Source organism: Lynx canadensis, chromosome A2 (assembly GCF_007474595.2).
Source record: "Lynx canadensis isolate LIC74 chromosome A2, mLynCan4.pri.v2, whole genome shotgun sequence".
Classification (NCBI taxonomy): domain Eukaryota; kingdom Metazoa; phylum Chordata; class Mammalia; order Carnivora; family Felidae; genus Lynx; species Lynx canadensis.
The window spans coordinates 123,206,481-123,226,496 of NC_044304.2; the positions used below are offsets into that span (position 1 = coordinate 123,206,481).

Below are 20,016 nucleotides of genomic sequence, written 5' to 3' on the forward strand. Positions count from 1 at the left end.
ATCAGTGTCTGTGAGCACTGTGTTAGTGTTTAATTTATGTGCTGTTTGGCATGGTGGCTTTTATTGTTCTCTGACAGTGGAATGGATGTTTCATTGTTAGAAAGTGAACAAAGGCTACTTTTGAACAGCACTCAGAGTTTACACCAGGGTACTGTGTTATTATTTTGTGTTTTTTCAACTTTTTGTTTCTGAGGACCACGTAAATGCAGTCTGACTGGGGGGGACACTTTTGTTTTTGTTTTGTTTTGTTTTAGAAAGTAGGCTCCAGGCTCAATGTGGGGCTCGAACTAATGACATAGAAATTAAGAGTCACATGCTCTGGGGACTGAACCAGCCAGGCACCTCTAGAGGGCGCCTATAGAGCACATCTTTGCAATTTGATTTATAAACTCTGAAAATGAGTGGTAATTTTTACCATTCGTGGTGAACAAACATATGTCACCATTTCATACATAGTTCACTTAGCCTTTAGAAAAGTTGCCTTTTATTTCCTTATAATTAGACCATCTTTATTCTTTCACATTTTAGAAATCAGCCATTGTTTTTCCCTCTGCGTCTGTTGTAATCATTTAAGTATGTATGGGGCACCTGAGTGGCTCATTTGGTTGAGCACTTGACACTTGATTTAGCCTCAGGTCTCAATCCCAAGGTCGTGAATCGAGCCCCCACATGAGACTCTGCGCTGAGTGTGGAGCCTGCTTGGGATGCGCTCTCTCTCCCTCTGCCCCTTTCCCCTGCTTGCATGTTCTCTCTCTCTCTCAAATAAAAATTAAAAAATAAGTATGTAAATTACTACTACTAATTGGGATCAAGATAGATTCAGTCGCATGAATATGAGTTGACAAAAAAATTTGAAATCTGCAGGATTTAATAATATTACCCTTTGGGGAGACATTTGGTATATCTGTTGTACATTGTATGTACTGATGTCCTACCAGACACTTTATTTGATCCCCAAATTTAAGTTAGAGTTTGGGCTGTGAACTTCCATTATTTTATTTCTTTTTTTTTTTCTTTCTTTCTTTGTTTTTATTTATTTATTTTTTAACGTTTATTTATTTTTGAGAGAGAGACAGAGTACGAGCTGGGGAGGGACAGAGAGAGAGGGAGACCCAGAATCCAAAGCAGGCTGAGCTGTCAGCACAGAACCTAACGCAGGGCTCGAACCCACAAACTGTGAGATCATGACCTGAGCTGAAGTTGGTCGCTTAACTGACTGAGCCACCCAGGTGCCCGTAGGAACTTTCATTCTTTAGTAGTAACCCTACTGGATGATAATCATTCTAAGTGTTTCTTTTCTTTTTAGTCTTTGGAGATTGACTTTGGTTTTTGCCTATGATTTTTCACATATACTTAGGGTTGCCATGTACAGCTCTACAGACTTTGCACAGTGTAGCTGCAGGAAGAGCCCTTCATGTAAACTGCAGTGATGGTGGTTCTGCTGGAGTTGTGCAGTGGGGCAGCCAGCTGTCCCTACCTTTACTTTCTGTGGTACTGCTTAGTTTAATTGGCATTCTTGTCCAAATTGCCTTTTGATTCAATTGAGTAGTATTTGAGAAACTCTGGTAACTTCCATGAGAATTCCTTTTAAGCCTCTGTACCATGGAATTGTGTCTGTCTGGATTGTTTTGGACTTATCCTAAGGGGAGTATATAGAGTAGTCAGTATTCAAAATTTGAAGAATATACGACTTAAGGTTTTAAAATCCCATTGATTGGGAAATAACACAGTCTTGTTAGTTTTGTTTTGTTTTTGTTTTTTTTTTTGTCCCAGACACCAACCTGGGTATCCTGTATGTCAATCCTATTCTGCACTAACTACCCAAAGTTAGTGTCAAACTCCACACGTTTAAGGGCTTGGTCCCACAAGACACCTTCACTGTAGATGCCAGTACTGGGTCCCCAGGCTACCTGCACTTCTGTCCAATTTAGCCACAAATTTGGGGGTTCTCACACCCCTGTCTCAGGTTCTGTAATTTGCTAGAATGACTAGAACTCTGGAAAATGAAAGAGATGCGTAGGACCAGATGTGGTGAAGGGGCACAGAGCTTCCATGTCCTCAGTGGACATGCTGCCCTCCTGGCACCTCATTGTCTTCAGTAACCTAGAATTACCCTGAACCCTATCATTTAGGGGATTTCATGGAACTTTCATTACATGGGCATGATGGATTAAGTCATTAGTTATTGGTGATTACACTCAATCTCCAGTCCCTCTCCCTTCCTGGGAGGTCAACCTTTCTGGTGACCAGGCCCCATCCAAACGCTATTTAGTAGCCCCACCACTACCAAGTCCCCTTGTTAAATAAACTCAGGTACAGTTGAAATTGTCTTATAAATAACAAAAGGTACTCCCCTCACTCAGGAATTTCCAGGGCTTTAGGAGCTCTAGGCCAGGACCAAGAACAAAGACCAAATATATTTTTTATTATACCATACTTGAATAGTACTGAATAGTTTGTAAAGATGTTAGAAAAAAAAAAAGCGCTCAACAATAGAAGATTGATTAAATAATGAAACAATACCAAATCACTGTTAAAACTGTTGTGTGTATGTAGACACAGAAAGGAATTTGTGTAAACTGTTTTGAACTTGGTTAACATCTTCAGTTTCCAAATGCAAGAATTTGTTGGTAGCAAATAACACCAACATAAAAAAGAATTCTAGAGAGCTGCCAACATAGCACAGGCAGTGTATAATTTATGAAAAAGTTGTGTTCCAAAAGTTAGCTGCTTGAAATTTTGAATATATTCTCCCTGTTAAGGAACAAAAATTCAACTGAATAAATGTGAAGGTCTAATTGGCTTTATTAAGTGATTTGTTGAATCAGGTGGCATCCCATCTAGCAAGTAGTGGGGAGCTCTGAGGAGTTGTACAAAAATTTGGAAGGGTTTTATAGGAAGAGGGTGGGGCGAGGAAGTTATTAGCAAAAGAAAAGGAAGGATTGTTCCAGGCACTGTCCCTTTTTCTCCTTTTTCTTCCGTGATGAGAAGGGCAAGGGGGTTCATGGGTTACCTCATCTTCCTTTGTGGGATGGAGAGGGCCATATGACAGATTACCTCATCTGGTGCCAATCAGAAAGTTCCTGACTGACCAGTTAAGAGTTATTTCCTAGGGGGGTTGAAACTCTGGTTAGGTTAGGTATTAAGCCCTGTTTGGTGACTTAGCTTAAGTGGCTCCATTTTGGGCCTGTGGGTTTCCTTATAACACCTCAAAGAAACAATATTGTAAGTACTCTGGGCCCTGCTCAGCCTAAAGCCAACTTAATTTTATCCTTGGAATTCTTGGATTATATGCAGCATCTACACTTAAAACAATTTTATGAATTGACTTCATTTTAAGTTCCAACTAGAGTCCAAAACAGATCTTCATTCAGTAGAATGAGGAGTTGGGAGAATAGATTGAACATAGCAAAGCATCAGATATTAAAGTCTGACTATTGGTAATTTGTTAACTAAATCTTCAGAGAAGGAGATAGATTTCTACATCTCTCTTTGTGTCCAAGAGGATAGAATGGAAATAAGATTTCCTTCGAAAGCCAGTCACTATTCGTGGTTATCTTTTGCCCCCCTCCATTTTTTACTCTAAAAGTAATGCATATCCATTTAGAAATACCCATTTACTTAAAAGTCAACGATAATCTCAGTTTATTGTCAAGTAATGCAGAAAAAGTGCGTGCTAATATACATGCAATACAGATAAAGCACATGGGACCAAAATATTAGTAGTTTGTGAATATAGATGGTTATAAGGTTATGTTCTTTCAACTTTTCTGTAAGTTTAATTTTTTCCCAAAAGAAGATGGGGATAAAAAAAACTTAACAGGAATATTCCTTTATCTCCAGTCCCCAGCCCTATTCACCTCTACAGAGGTAAACTGTTAGCTTGTATCTTTTCAAGCAATGAATTAAAAAATTAATTTACAAAGGTATAGAAGTACAATTTTTTGCATAAATGTAATCATAGTATAAGTAGAATTATACTACATTTACTGATATTCTGCTTGTTTCTTATATTTAACAGGATGTATTACTTTTCTACTGCATCATAAATTACCACAAACTTAATGATTTAATACATAGAAAGTCCCGGAGGTCAGAAATGGGTTTCACTGGGCTAAAATCAAGGAGTGCTGTGTTTCTTCAGGACACTTAGGGAAAATCGATTTTCTGGCATTCTGCAGCTTTTAGAGGTCACCTGCAGTCTTTGCCTCTTGGCCTGTTCCTCAACCTTCAAAGCATGTTGAACCTTAGCATCTTCAGATATCTTTGACTCTCTCTCTCTCTCTTTTTTCTTTTCTTTCTTTTTTTTTTTTTTTTTGAGGGAGAGAGAGGGTGCAAATGAATGAGGGGAGGGACAGAGTGAGAGAGAGAGAGAGAAGCGGGACTCACCCATAGCACGGCTCGTGTTTTACCTGAAGTGGGGCTCCAGCTCACCTGATGTGAGACTTGAACTCACAAACTGTGAGATCATGACCTGAACCAAAGTCCAATATTTAACCAACTGAGCCACCCAAGTGCCCCCCAGGTCTCATGCATTTAATTCTTCCTTCTTCTCCACAAGTCTCGTTGAAATAACAAAAAGAAATAGAGAAAATGCTGATAAACTTGGAGAATACCAGAAACCGAGGGTGTTTACTAGAAACTTTTTACTAGAAACTTTACTAGAAACTTTCACTGACCAATTCTCAGTCTTAAAAGAAAATAACCTGAAATGTTGATTAATGCCCACTCCTCCTCCTACCAACCCCGCAGCAAAAACAAAGCTCAAAGCTACACATAATTGTGAGCAAGGGAGTCAGTTGAATGGAAGCAAGCCTAGATCTTGGCTTATACTTCTCGGCTTCTTTGTTGGACCTCTTCTGCTCAATTCAGTAGGATGTTGGTTTTTCTCAGGGCTTCATGGCTTTAGTTACCATCTCCTGATGACAGTTTCCAAATGTAAATCCAGTTACCACCACTACTATCTCCTATCCTCCTATGCACATTAAAATCCAAAAACCTTTAAGTCAGAAAGGGGAAAGGTCTTAAAAATCTTTCCTCCTTTTACTCCTTTTTTCTTTTTCCTCTTGTGTACCATAAGTTTGCTGATAATGCCAAATGGCATCAACAAGTATGTAGAGTTTAAAACTATTTTTGGCTATCAGGATAAAATGCTCCCTTTGATTAACAACCTTTTGGCTACCATTGCTTACTATTTTAGGTTGAATTCTCTTACCCACCCCTGATTCCAGGAGATGGACATGACAGCCACACTTTACCTGAAGAATGGAAGTATTTGCCCTTCCTTGCCTTACCAGATGGCGCACACAACTACCAGGAAGGTATGTAAACAATGGAGCAATTACTAGGTGCCCCCCCTTTTTTTTCTTTTTAATTTACCAAGACATCTTAGATTCTAAATATTTTGGTAAATGAAAGGCCTTTGGCTTCTTGTAACTATTTATAAAACACGTAAGTGTTTGTTTGGAGATGACTAGTCAGGCACTGGAAGATTTCCAGAGGAGTGCTGGGCTTTATGTTGGTAATGTTGTTGAACATTGGCCACTCTTTTGCCAGGAGCACTGGCTAAATTAAGTATTTGGCCAGATTAGGACATCTGTTACTGGTAGCACTTTTCTGCATTTATTCTTGAGACTCCTCTTGGAGGGAAGCTACAGGGCTTACCTATACTAGCTACTGTTTGGGGCTCTAGCTGCAAACTTAACTAGCTTAGTACACCTGTGCCCACCTGGGATTGCTTCTCCACCCCTAGAGCCACTGCTATTGCAGTGCTCTGCTTAAAGTTGCGTGTAAGGGGCGCCTGTCTGGCTCATTTGGTAGAGCTTGCGACTCAATCTTGGGGTTGTAAATCTGAGCCCCATGTCGGGTGTAGAGATTACCTAAAAGTAAAATCTTAAAAAAATATAAAAGTTTATGTGTCAGAGAAGCATGTTAACATCCTCAGAGAAAGCAACACTGTGAGGTTAGTACTGAGTCTCCTACCTATAAATGCATGTTTTGACTGGCTTAACAAAGGACTAAGTTTTATCATGGCATTAGGGGCTCTACCAAAACACCAGATTAAACTTGGTTTAATTACTTATTTTGCTAATATTTAATAATTTTCATATGAAATGAAACAAAATGTTACTATGCAGTTTAACATAAAATCTAAATACATTATTTTTAATCTTACAAATATTTTGGTGTATTTTTTATCATGAAAGTTTTTAAATAGAAAAAAAGTTTGAAAAAATAGTATAGCAAATATTCCACAAGTTTTCTTTATGTGTGTGTACAGTTTTGCCCTACTATCTGAAAGTCTAACACCATGTTGCAGACATCACGACACTTTACTTCTAAATACTTCAGTATGCACTCCTAAGAATAAGATCATTCCTCAGGATAACTTCCAGTACCATTATCATAGCTAAGAGATTTAACAGTAATTTGAGAATATCATCTAAGATCTAATCCATGTTCAAATTTCCCCAGTTATTCCAAGAATTTCTTGGATCCATCCAAGATTCATGAGTGGCCTTTCATTTTTATGATTCTCTACTTTCTTTTTTTTATTTTTTTTATTTTTTTTTTTTAATTTTTTTTTTCAACGTTTATTTATTTTTGGGACAGAGAGAGACAGAGCATGAACGGGGGAGGGTCAGAGAGAGAGGGAGACACAGAATCGGAAACAGGCTCCAGGCTCTGAGCCATCAGCCCAGAGCCCAACGCGGGGCTCGAACTCACGGACCGCGAGATCGTGACCTGGCTGAAGTCGGACGCTTAACCGACTGCGCCACCCAGGCGCCCCAGCTTTCTTTTAATCTGGAATAAAGTATTTTCTGGGATAAGTGACTGTAGTTTCAACTTAATCTATTATTCAGCCTCCTGGTCCTTTGAGAATGCCTGAATGAATGTACACAGTAAGGCAGTGAGAGGGATGCTAAGAAACCAGTGGTTGCAATGCTAGGTGTTAAGTATGACATGGGTTCCTTGTTACATCATCATTTTTGTTTTAATTACCTGCATATAGTAACTTCAATTTACATTATTTATTAATAAGGGTAATTCACTTTGGTATTTACATTTTTCTGTGTGTCTCTTAGATACTGTATTTTTTCACTTGCCACCCAGAAATGGAAATGGAGCTACAGTATATGGTATCTCCTGCTATCGGCAAATTGAAGCCAAGGTATGGTAGTACAGTGAACAACAACAAAAACACTGAGAGTGTTTTTAAAATTTTTATAAACAATTTGAAGTTGTTTTCCCAGTAGTACCAGTTTATTCACATGAATGTTTTTGTAAGTTGACATGGTAAGTATAATTGCCATAAAATAGTTTGTCCATTTTTTTTTTTAATGTTTATTTTTGAGAGAGAGCGCATGAGCGGAGGAGGAGCAGAGAGAGAGAGAGAGGGACAGAGGATCCATAGTGGGCTCTGTGCTCACAGTGGAGAGCCCAATGCAGGGCTGGAACTCACAAACCATGAGACCATGATCTGAGCCCAAGTCAGGTGCTTAACCGACTGAGCCACCCAGGCATCCATTGTCTCTAGATAGTTGTACCTAAATTATCCATGTCTTCAGAATGCTGTATTTAAATTTTACAGTGTCCTTGAATTTTCTTTTACTAACGTTTGGTATGTAATTTAGAAAAATTAAGTGATAATGTGTGTTGTATTTTAAGCAGCTGTTTAGAATTAGTGGAAAGTACTTGTAGTAGCTTTGAAATACTTGCATGTTATCTTAATTATGTACAACTCAGATTTTGTTAATTCTTAAATTACCTGCCAGCTTAATGTCTGAATTACTATAATAGCTCTAATTAATACAAATAAGCCAAGATGGGTAGCTTCCCCTTTCATGGTTTGATTCTGAGCAGCACTTTTTTGTGTCTCACCAGTTTTTTGTGGTGAGGACACTCTGTGAGTAAAAATCTCTTGCCTTTCGTTAGATCATTAATACTCTAGTGTTTCTCAACTTTGGCTGCACATTGGAGTCACCTGGGGACCTCTAAATACTAGAGATGACTGGGTCCCAACCCCAGAGATTCTGGTTTAATGTTCTGGTTATCAGGTGATTGCAAACCACCGCAGTGTTTTTTAACTGGAGTTACCTGGAGACTCTTTTTTTTTTTTTTTTTTTTTAAATACACAGCTGGCCTTTCCTTCTACTAAATTAGAATCTCTGAGAATAAGCCTAGGTAACTCTAAGTTTTAAAAGGCTTCCTCAGGGAATAATTAAGTTAGTAAATCTTCTAAAATTTTCTTTAGCTTTTTATAATGACCATTTCAAAGATGCAGATAAACGAAAAGAATTGTACAATGAACACCTGTATACCCACCATCTAGAGTCAACAGTAGTCAGCATTCTACCACATTTGCTTAGTGTGTGTCTGCTTTTTTCCCTGAACCATTTAGAAATAAATTGCAGGTGTAAATTCCACCATACCCAAAGTTGTTAACTACTATGAAATAGTCCTTCATGTACAGGGCCTGAAATATAGGACACACCCAGTAAATACCTATGGAATGAATAACTGAATTTAAAGGTAAACCTGAGGGTAAGAGTTAGCTTGGTAGTTTTGTGCATTTGATTGCCTCATATACTATTACCCTTAATCTATGTTTACATGAGATGAACTGAATTGCTCCCCTTTCTTGGAGACTGTTCCTTTTACTCTAGTCCCCTATAGATTGCGCAGACACAAGTAAGATTATTTCCTCAAACTGTCGACATTAACAACAGTTCTCATGCTTCACATAGCCTTTAAATGGCATTTCATACCATCCGTCTCCCTTACCCATTGGGTCTGATCCACTCCACAGTATATTGGCATTGCCCACTTCTCTTAATATTTCTATCCTCACCTGATAACAGATAGCAGAAGGACCTAGAGCCTAGGAGAAAAACTGATTCCCTTTGACTGAGGGTGAGACCTGAAAGATGAATCCAGTCAAGGCAGAGAGGTAGAAAACAGATTGAGGGAAGACTGTATTCTCTACTTAATGACTAGTCGTCAGTCATGAGTCACTTGAAGACACTGAGGCCCATTGGTCCTCAGGACAGGTGCCAGGAGATGTTAGGCTATATACCACAAAGGGGAAGAGTAGTTCTTAGTTCACTCACAGAGTTACCTAGAGTTACCTGATGATTAAATCAAGGCTTGTTCTTTACTAGCAGAGAATGTAGACCTCTTACGTGGTTGTTCTCACAGTGATCAAGGCATGAGTTATGGCTCAGGGCTGGGTTATAATACCAGTTTTCCAGTATAATCTAGGCCCTTCTCACCAGAAACAGTAGTCTCAGAGTGCCCATTTTCAAACCAGAACCAAGGACATTTGATTTGAATTATGGGTGTGGCAACTTACACAAAAAGTATTCTCAGACGGTAAGTTCCTTGAGGGTAGGGATTGTCTCTCACTGTTACATTCTCAGTGCCTACCAGATTCTGGCACATAGTTTCCTGGCTGACTCATTCAATAGATATTTTCAGAGATTCTCAATACATTTGGAATTTAACTAAATGTTAGAATTTTTTTCTATCTCACTGCTATTTTTACATTGAAAGAGAATGATTTTTAAATATTTCTATGAAATATTATTAATAATGACTCTTTGTTTATAATAGGCGTTGAAAGTGCGGCAAGCAGATATCACCAGAGAGACGGTTCAGAAAAGTGTCTGTGTTCTAAGCAAGTTGGTAAGAGACCAAATAACTCGTTAATGTGTTCGTTAACCATGGCAGATTTTTAGTTGAGAATAAGGCATTATTAGAATAAGGAGAGATTTATGGACAGTAATAGATTAAAATTCATGAGGGGCCCATTTTTTATTCTTGTGCATCAGCTTTTTCTCTTTGCCTTTCAGCAGTTTTACTCTCATTTGCACCATTACCCACAACTAGATAAGTGGAAGGAAATCTTCTAGATAGGTTTTTGGGAAAGAGGTTGACACTTGCCCAAAATGAAGTAGCTGATATATTTCATTTATCCTTTTTTATTTTGTTTTTAAGACTTTGGATAATATTTTACTAAAACTTAGAATATCATAATCATTCAGATTGTACTGATATAAAAGTATATGACTCTTGCTATGAAAAATTGTAGCCTTAACTTGCTTTTTAAATTTTTTTTTTTTTTTAACGTTTATTTATTTTTGAGAGACAGAGCATGAACAGGGGAGGGGCAGAGATAGGGGGAGACATAGAATCTGAAACAGGCTCCAGGCTCTGAGCTGTCAGCACAGAGCCCGACGCGGGGCTCGAACTCACGGACTGTGAGATCATGACCTGAGCCGAAGTCGGAGGCTCAACCGACTGAGCCACCCAGGCGCCCCTTAACTTGCTCTTTAAAACTTAAGATTTTTGAGGAATGGAAATGACATAATTGTACAATAGCAATGCTTTACAGTTGTTTCATCCATGTACAAGTTGATCAGATGCAGGTGTATAATTATTTTAACTTTTTATTTTTAGTAGGAAATGTGTAACATTTCTTATTTTCCATAGTTCCCTATTAAATCGTTTGTAATATTCCATTTTTATTACTAATAGGATATTAACACCTTTACTGGTAACATCAAACGACTAATTCTACATATAAAATATTATCCCCCAAGTCCCTTTTGTGGGGAGAAATTCAGATCTCTATCATGTTAATTATCTTACAGCTATGTGATTATTGAATACAATCATTTCTGCATTTAACCTCAATCAAAATGGAGAATATTTCATTTGCCTAGTCACCAAATGTATGTAGGTTTTGTTTCATTATGTCTTCTACATTGTCCAGTTTCTTACATCCACCAACAATTTGAATGTAGTTTGCTTAATATAAGTTGAGATTTGTAAAATAGGATTTATTTTGACTTTTTAGTACTAAGCTTTAAAAAAAAATCCTGGATAATAATAATAATATACTGTGAGCCTTAATAATAAGATTTTGAGGATCAGCTATTTCTTCCAAGATCTTAGTTTTAAATAGAGGGCAAGAATAGACTCCTTAAAAAAAAAAAAAAAAAAAAAAGGAATGGATGTAAAAGACCCTGATGTCAGAAAATTAATAGATTGGAGACAGTTTCTAAAATGGTAGCCTGCTGGGGCGCCTGGGTGGCGCAGTCGGTTAAGCGTCCGACTTCAGCCAGGTCACGATCTCACGGTCCGTGAGTTCGAGCCCCGCGTCGGGCTCTGGGCTGATGGCTCAGAGCCTGGAGCCTGTTTCCGATTCTGTGTCTCCCTCTCTCTCTGACCCTCCCCCGTTCATGCTCTGTCTCTCTCTGTCCCAAAAATAAATAAACGTTGAAAAAAAAAAATTTATAAAATGGTAGCCTGAAAAATAGAATTCAATGAATTACTTTTTTTTTTTTTAATCGATGAATTACTCTTATACTGGGCCAGATAACCAAAGCATAGGAGTACCAGATGTTAAAGCAAACACATGTTGAAAGGCTTCCTGAGTAATCTTTCTTCAAAGAACAATTATAATAACAATAAATGTCATTTATCAGATGACTATATGTCAGGTATTCAATACCAGACACTTTTTAGATATAATTGTGATTTGAATCCTTATGTAAAAACAGATCTAAGTATTTGTTGCTTTCATTTTACAAAGAAACATGTAGAATAGGGAAAAAAATGTCTAACTCTCATAGACCATGTAACTACTAAGTGATAAAATTGGGGTGAAGATCCGGGTTTTATCTGTCTTTAAATAAGCATAGGGAATAGGGAGAGCTAGCTTATGCAGAAAGGTTTGATGGTTCATAGTGCATTGTAATCTCTATATAAAAATATAATGACTCTATACTTAGATATTCTGGATGGTAATAATGATATAGTAACAGGGATATTGGTGGTGGGAGGGGACTCTTCCAGTGTTACTTGTATTAACTAATTGTATAATAATTATATACAGCATTGGTCTCTGCATTCTTTTTTTTTTTTTTTTTTTTCCAACGTTTATTTATTTTTGGGACAGAGAGAGACAGAGCATGAACGGGGGAGGGGCAGAGAGAGAGGGAGACACAGAATCGGAAACAGGCTCCAGGCTCTGAGCCATCAGCCCAGAGCCTGATGCGGGGCTCGAACTCACGGACCGCGAGATCGTGACCTGGCTGAAGTCGGATGCTTAACCGACTGCGCCACCCAGGCGCCCCTGGTCTCTGCATTCTAAGAAGGACATAGAAATCAGAAAACATCTAGAAAATAACATTGAAAATAAAAAGGATGGAAATGGTATAAGAGGGTCTTAAATAGAAGTAAGAATTAAGGAATAATTTTGTTGAAGCATACAAAGGAATATTTTGATAAAGGACACAGACCAGTTGTTCTAAGCCTCCAAAGAAGACAAAAAAGGGAAATGAACTTAAATTTAATCATGAATGTTCAATTAGATATAAGAACCGGCTATTATAAGGATGATTAAATGTCACCACAAACCAGTGTAACTGTAGAATTAAAATGTCAGAAATTTTATAATGACTATTTGCAACAACATGGATGGAACTCTATAGAGTATATTATGCTAAGCTAAATTAGAGAAAGACAAATATATGACTTCACTCCTGCAGAATTTAAGATGCAAAACAGATGAACATAAGGGAAGGGAAGCAAAAATAACGTAAAAAGAGGGAGACAAACCATAAGAGACTTAAATACAGAGAACAAACTGAGGGTTGCTGGTGGAGTCTTGGGGGATAGGCTAAATGGGCAAGGGGCATTAAGGAAGACACTTGTTGGGATGAAGACTGGTTATATGTGGGGGAGAGTCACTGCCCTTGAAATTATTATTGCACTATATGCTAACTTGGATATAAAATTAAAAAAATAAATAAAAATAAAAGGGAAATTTTTATAATGACTAATGTTTAAGTGCCTTTCTTTTTAAGATTTTTTTTAATGTTTATTGATTTTTTTAATATAATTTATTGTCAGATTGGTTAACATACAGTGTGTAAAGTGTGCTCTTAGTTTTGAGGGTAGGTTCCTGTGGTTCATCGCTTACATACAACACCCAGTGCTCATCCCAACAAGTGCCCTCCTCAATGCCCATCACCCATTTTCTCCTCTCCCCCACTCCCCCCATCAGCCCTCAGTTTGTTCTCTGTGTTTAAGAGTCTCTTATGGTTTGCCTCCCTCCCTCTCTGTAACTATTTTTTTCCCCTTCCCTTCCCTCATGGTCTTCTGTTAAGTTTTTCCAAGATCCACATATGAGTGAAAACATGCTGTCTTTCTCTGACTTATTTCATTTAGCATAATACCTTCCAGTCCATCCATATTGCTGCAAATGGCATGATTTCATTCTTTATCATTGCCAAGTAGTATTTCATTGTATATATAAACCACATCTTTATCCATTCGTCAGTTGACGCACATTTAGGCTCTTTCCATAACTTGGCTTTTGTCAAAAGTGCTGGTATAAACATTGGAGTACGTGTGCCCCTATGAATCAGCACTCCAGTATCCTTTGGGTAAATTCCTAGTATTGCTATTTCTGGGTCATGGGGTAGTTCTATTTTTAATTTTTGAGGAACCTCCACTCTGTTTTCCAGAGCAGCTGTACCAGTTTGTATTCCCACCAACAGTGCAAGAGGGTTCCCATTTCTCCACATCCTCACCAGCATCTGTTGTTTCCTAAGTTGTTAATTTTAGCCACTGTGACCCATGTGAGGTGGTATCTCACTGTAGTTTTGATTTGTATTTTCCTGATGATGAGTGATGTTGAGCATTGTTTCATGTGTCTGTTAGCCATCTGGATGTCTTCTTTGGAAAAGTGTCTATTCATGTCTTTTGCCCATTTCTTCACTGGATTATTTGTTTTTTGTGTGTTGAGTTTGGTAAGTTCTTTATAGATTTTGGATACTAATCCTTTATCCGATATGTCATTTGCAAATATCTTTTCCCATTCCGTCGGTTGCCTTTTAGTTTTGTTGATTGTTTCCTTTGCAGTCCAGAAGCTTTTTATCTTGATGAGGTCCCAATGGTTCATTTTTGCTTTTAATTCCCTTGCCTTTAGAGATGTGTCAAGCAAGAAATTGCTGCGGCTGAGGTCAGAGAGGTTTTTTCCTGCTTTCTCCTGTAGGGTTTCGATGGCTGTCTCACATTTAGGTCTTTCATCCATTTTGAGTTTATTTTTGTGAATGGTATAAGAAAGTGGTCTAGTTTCATTCTTCTGCATGTTGCTATCTAGTTGTCCCAGCACCATTTGCTAAATAGACTGTCTTTTTTCCATTGGATATTCTTTCCTGCTTTGTTAAACATTAGTTGGCCATACTTTTGTGGGTCCAATTCTGGGTTCTCTATTCCATTGGTCTGTGTGTCTGTTTTTGTGCCAATACCATACTGTCTTGATGATTACACCTTTGTAGCAGAAGCTAAAGTCTGGGATTGTGATGCTTCCCTCTTTGGTTTTCTTTTTCAATATTACTTTGGCTATTTGGGGTCTTCTGTGGTTCCATACAAATTTTAGGATTGTTTGTTCCAGCTTTGAGAAGAATGCTGGTGCAATTTTGATTGAGATTGCTTTGGGTAGTATTGACATTTTAACAATATTTATTCTTCCAGTCCATGAGCATGGAATGTTTTTCCATTTGTTTGTGTCTTCTTCAATTTTCTTCATAAGTTTTCTGTAGTTTTCAGCATATAGATCTTTTACATCTTTGGTTAGGTTTATTCCTAGGTATTTTATGGGTCTTGGTGCAATTGTGAATGGGATCAATTTCTTGAATTCTCTTTCTGTTGCTTCATTATTGGTGTATAGAAATGCAACTGATTTCTGTACATTGATTTTATACCCTGCGACTTCGCTGAATTTATGTATCAGTTCTAGCAGCCTTTTGGTGGCGTCTTTTGGGTTTTCCATGTAGAGTATCATGTCATCTGCAAAAAGTGAAAGTTTGACTTCTTCTTTGCCAATTTTGATACCTTTTATTTCATTTTGTTGTCTGCTCATACTAGGACTTCCAACACTATGTTAAACAATAGTGGTGAAAGTGGATATCCCTGTCGTGTTCCTTATCTCATGGGGAAGGCTCTCAGTTTTTTCCCCACTGAGGATATTAGCTTTGGGCTTTTCGTATATGGTTTTTATGATGTTTAGGTATGTTCCTTCTGTTCTGACTTTCTTGAGGGTTTTTATTAACAGAGGGTGCTGTATTTTGTCAAGTGCTTTTTCTGCATCTATTGACAGGATTATATGGTTCTTATCCTTTCTTCTATTAATGTGATGTATTTGCGAATACATTGATTGATTTGAGAATATTGAACCAGCCCTGCAGCCCAGGAATGAATCCCACTTGATCATGGTGAATAATTCTTTTTATATGCTGTTGAATTCGATTTGCTAGTATCTTGTTGAGAATTTTTGCATCCATGTTCGTCAGGGATATTGGCCTGTAATTCTCCTTCTTTGTGGGGTCTCTGGTTTGAGAATCAAGGTAACGCTGGCTTCATAGAATGAGTCCAGAAACTTTCCTTCCATTTCTGTTTTTTGGAACAGCTTGAGAAGGATAGGTATTAACTCTTCTTTAAATGTCTGGTAGAATTCCCCTGGGAAGCCATCTGGCGCAGGACTCTTCTTGGGAGATTTTTGATAACTGATTCAGTTTCTTCACTAGTTAAGGATCTGTTTAAATTTTTTATTTCTTCCCGTTTGAGTTTTGGTATTGTGTGGGTACCTAGGAATTTGTCCATTTCTTCCAGGTTGTCCGATTTGTTGGCATGTGATTTTTCATAATATTCTCTGATAATTGTGTTTCTGAGGGATTGGTTTTGATAAGTCCATTTTCATTCATGATCTTATCAGTTTGAGTCCTCTCTTTTTTTGAGAAGTCTGGCTAGGGGTTTATTAATTTTATTTTTTCAAAAAACCAGCTTAGTTTCATTGATCTGTTCTGGGTTTTGTTTTGTTTTGTTTTTATTCTGTATTGTTGATTTCTGCTCTGATCTTTATTATTTCTCTTCTTCTGCTGGCCTTGGGGTTTCTTTGCTGTTCTGCTTCTAGTTCCTTTAGGAGTGCTCTTAGATTTTGCATTTGGGATTTGTTTCTTGAGATAGGCCTGGATTGCAATGTCCTCTCCTCTTAGGACTGCGTTTGCTGCATCCCAAAAGGGTTTGGACTGTTGTGTTTTCATTTTCATTTCTTTGCATATTTTTTTAAATTTCTTCTTTAATTGCCTGGTTGACCCATTCTTTCTTTAGTAGGATGTTCTTTAACCTCCATGCATTTGGAGATTTTCCTACCTTTTTCCTGTGGTTGATTTCAAGTTTCATAGCATGGTGATCTGAAAATGTGCATGATATAATCTCAGTTCTTTTATATTTATTGAGGGCTGTTTCATGATCCACTGTGTGATCTGTCTTGGAGAATGTTCCATGTGCACTCAATATAAGGTGTATTCTGCTTTAGGATGAAAAGTTCTGAATATATCTGTCAAGTCCATCTGGTCCAGTGTATGATTCAGGGCCATTGTTTCTGTATTGATGTTCTGCATAGATGATGTGTCCATTGTTGTAAGTGGTATATTAAAGTCCCCTGCAATTACCACATTCTTCCCAGTAAGATTGTTTATATTTGTGATTGTTTTATATATTTGGATGCTACTGAATTGGATGCATAAACGTTTATAATTGTTAACACTTCTTGATGGATAGACCCCATAATTGTGGTATAATGCCCTTTTTCATCTCTTGTTACAGCCTTTAAACTCCAGTTTGTCTGATAGCATGATAAGTGGTTCTCCATCCCCTCACTTTCAGTCTGAAGGTGTCCTCAGGTCTAAAATGGGTCTCTTGTAGACAGCAAATAGATGGGTCTTGGGTTTGTTTTGTTTTTTTGTGTTGTTGGTTTTTTTTTAATCCATTCTGATACCCTATGTCTTTTGATTGGAGCATTTAGTCCATTTACATTCAGTGTTATTGAAAGATATGGATTTAGAGTCATTGTGTTATCTGTAGGTTTCATGCTTGTAGCGATGTCTCTGGTCCTTTGTGGTCTTTGCAACATTCCATTCAGAGTCCCCCTTAGGAGCTCTTGTAGGGCTGGTTTAGTGGCGATGAACTCCTTCAGTTTTTGTTTGTCTTGGAAAACCTTTATCCCTCCTATTCTGAATGACAAGCTTGCTGGATAAAGGATTCTTGGCTGCATATTTTTCCTATTCAGTACACTGGAGTTTTTCCTGCCACTCCCTTCTGGCCTGCCAAGCTTCAGTAGATAGGTCTGCTATTACCCTTATGTGTCTGCCCTTGTAGAGGCTCATCTGTCCCTAGCTGCTTTCAGAATTCTCTCTTCATCTTTGTATTTTGCCAGTTTCACTATGTTATGTCAATGCAGAAGATCAATTCCTATTACGTCTGAAGGGAATTCTCTGGATTTCAGTGTCTGTTTCCTTCTCCAGATTGGGGAAGTTCTCAGCTATGATTTGTTCAAGGACACTTTTCACCCCTTTCTCTCTGTTCTTTCTCTTTTCTATCAACACCTGTGATACAGATATTAATATGTTTCATTGAATCACTTAGTTCTCTAATTCTCCCCTCGTGGTCTAGAATTTTTTTTATCTCTCTTTTTCTCAGCTTCATCTTTTTCCATAATTTTATCTTCTATTTCACTTATTCTCCCCTCTGCCTCTTCAGTCCTCGCTATCACAGCCCCTCGTTTATTTTTACCTCATTTACAGTATTTTTTTAATTCATCATGACTATTTTTTAGTTCCTTGATCTCTGCAGCAATAGATTCTCTGCTGCCTTCTATGCTTTTTTCAAGCCTAGCGATTAATATTATGACTATTATTCTAAATTCTTGTTCGGGGGCACCTGGGTGGCTCAGTTGGTTAAGCGTCCGACTTAGGCTCAGGAGTTAGTCTCACAGCTCGTGAGTTTGAGCCCTGCATCGGACTCTGCTCGGAGCCTGAAGCCTGCTTCAGATTCTGTGTCTCCCTCTCTGCCCCTAACCCACTTGCATATTCTCTCTCTCTCTCTCTCTCTCTCTCTCTCTCTCTCTCTCTCTCAAAAATAAACACCTTAAAAAATTTAATTCTTGTTCAGTTGTATTATTTATATATGTTTTGATCAATTCTTTAGCTATCATTTCTTCCTGGAATTTCTTTAGACTTTCTTCTGTTTCATCATTTTGGCTAGTTTTCTGTCCCTTATGTGTTTTAAAAAGCTTGTTGTGTGTCCTGTACCTGCGAGCACTACTGTATTACAGAGGGGTCATACACTGCCCAGTGCCTGGCCTTCAGGAGGTGTTTTTTGGAGTGTATTACTTGCTCTCTGTTGCGACTGGTTGCTTCATCTCCCTGTTCATAATGATGTTTTGGACCCTCCACCAGGTGTGCTTTGATTTTTTTCATTGAAGTAGCCCTGGAAGAGAAAACAAACAAAAAACAAAGACCAAAAAAACAAAACAAAAATAAACACCAGCAACAGCAAAACATCGGGGTGGGGGCAGTGTTGATGTGAGAGGCCTTATCCCATACAAAGAAAGAAAGAAATGACAGGGGCGGGGGAAAAATAAAATAAAATAGACCAGCCAGAGAAACTATACAGCTTAATCCAGAGAGAGAAAGAGGAAAATAAAGGAGATACAGAACAGGTATAAAGAGAATAGATTAGATATGTCTGCTTAAACAAACCAACAACCAAAATAATCAGACTAGAGGAGAGAAGAAATAAAAAGCAGAAAAGGAAGAAAAAATATATATATATATATATACATACACATATATACTAAGAGTTGTCCAAGAATTAAATCAGAAAATGCAAAACCACTGGGTGCCTTGGAACCTGTGGCAGCATTGGTCTGGAGGAGGGGCTGCCTAGTTCATCAGGATCAATTCCCGCTCCCGTAGATACAGTTACCAGGTGTGGAGGGGCGTGGTTTGGTGTAGGTGGGTCCCACCTCCACTGTGGGCCCACTCTCTGTTCCCTGAGGCCCTACCTTGCTGGTGATGGGGAGAAAAATGGTGACAACCCAGTCTCTCTTCCCTGCACTGGGTGTCCCAGACCAGTCTATTCAGGCCATCCTCACAGTGGCACAGGCATGAATACGGCAGTTTGTCCCTCTCTGCCAACTCCCATGCCTCCCTGAGGCTGGACTTGGATTTAAACCCTGATGTCTTAAATATGCCCCAGTTCTGGGGAAGTGCCTCTCCGCACCACCGATATATGGCCTCTGACTAGCGGGCACAGGCAGTCTTTGTCCTTTGAATGGTTATGTACCTTCTTCCCACTGCACTCCAGGGAGGGATTGCTTTCTCCCACTGCAGACTGCACCTCTGAACTACTTACTGAGCCTGGGGCTGGCTCCCCTCATCCCCAGGTGCCCGAACAGGGCAGCCGGCCCCAGTCTGGGGAAAGCTCAGCAGTTAGCGGTTGTATCTATGTCCATCTCAGTCCGTGGTTTTTCTCTTGTCCAGATATGCTTCCCCAGCCTTTCTCTTCCCTTTGTCTCTCCGCGGAAGGGGATCCCACCCATCCCTGCCTACACTGCCCATTTTATCTCTCCCAGTTCACAGTCACGCACCTATGGGCCTCCAGGTTATCCCTGTGGGCCCTTGGAGAAGGCTCTGTCACTCTGCAGCCTGGACTCTTGGAATTCAAAGTCCTTTGGCCTCAACGCTGCTGTGTTTGAGGGACAAGGGAACTTTGGGTTCCCCTACCTCTCCACCATGTTGGATCTCTCCAGTGTTTATTTTTGAGAGAGAAAGCGCGCGCCCATGTGTGCACATGAGTGGGGGAGGGGCAGAGAGAGAGAGGGAGACACAGCATCCGAAGCAGGCTCCAGGCTCTGAGCTGTCAACACAGAGCCTGATGCTGGGCTTGAATCCACGAACCACAAGATCATGACCTGGGCCCAAGTCAGATGCTTAACTGAGCCACCCAGGTGCCCCCATTTAAATGCTTTTACCCTGTGTTATATTAATTCTGGAAACAACCTCATAAGATGTACTGTCTTTTCATATGCTGGTGTTCATATCAGCAAGCAGGTGTGGGGAAATTTGGTGCCCAGGGTCATGTAGCTGAGTGATGCAATAG

At 38.9% G+C, this 20,016-nt stretch overlaps 1 protein-coding gene across 3 annotated transcripts in view; it reads left to right on the top strand.

Moving 5' to 3' along the window:
- AVL9 (AVL9 cell migration associated) overlaps window positions 1-20,016 on the top strand; it is a 70,624-nt gene that overhangs the window by 16,853 nt on the left and 33,755 nt on the right. For 2 of the 3 annotated variants that reach the window (XR_003967210.1, XM_030308192.1), the window contains exons 2-4: window positions 5,232-5,321; window positions 7,086-7,171; window positions 9,613-9,684. Coding sequence is in view for 2 of the 3 variants with exons in the window: in XM_030308192.1 (XP_030164052.1) it covers window positions 5,232-5,321; window positions 7,086-7,171; window positions 9,613-9,684 (248 nt within the window). In the remaining variant the exon portion in view is untranslated. Of the gene's footprint in view, window positions 1-5,200; window positions 5,322-7,085; window positions 7,172-9,612; window positions 9,685-20,016 lie in introns of all 3 variants that reach the window. The other variant, XM_030308193.1, reaches the window with a different exon arrangement.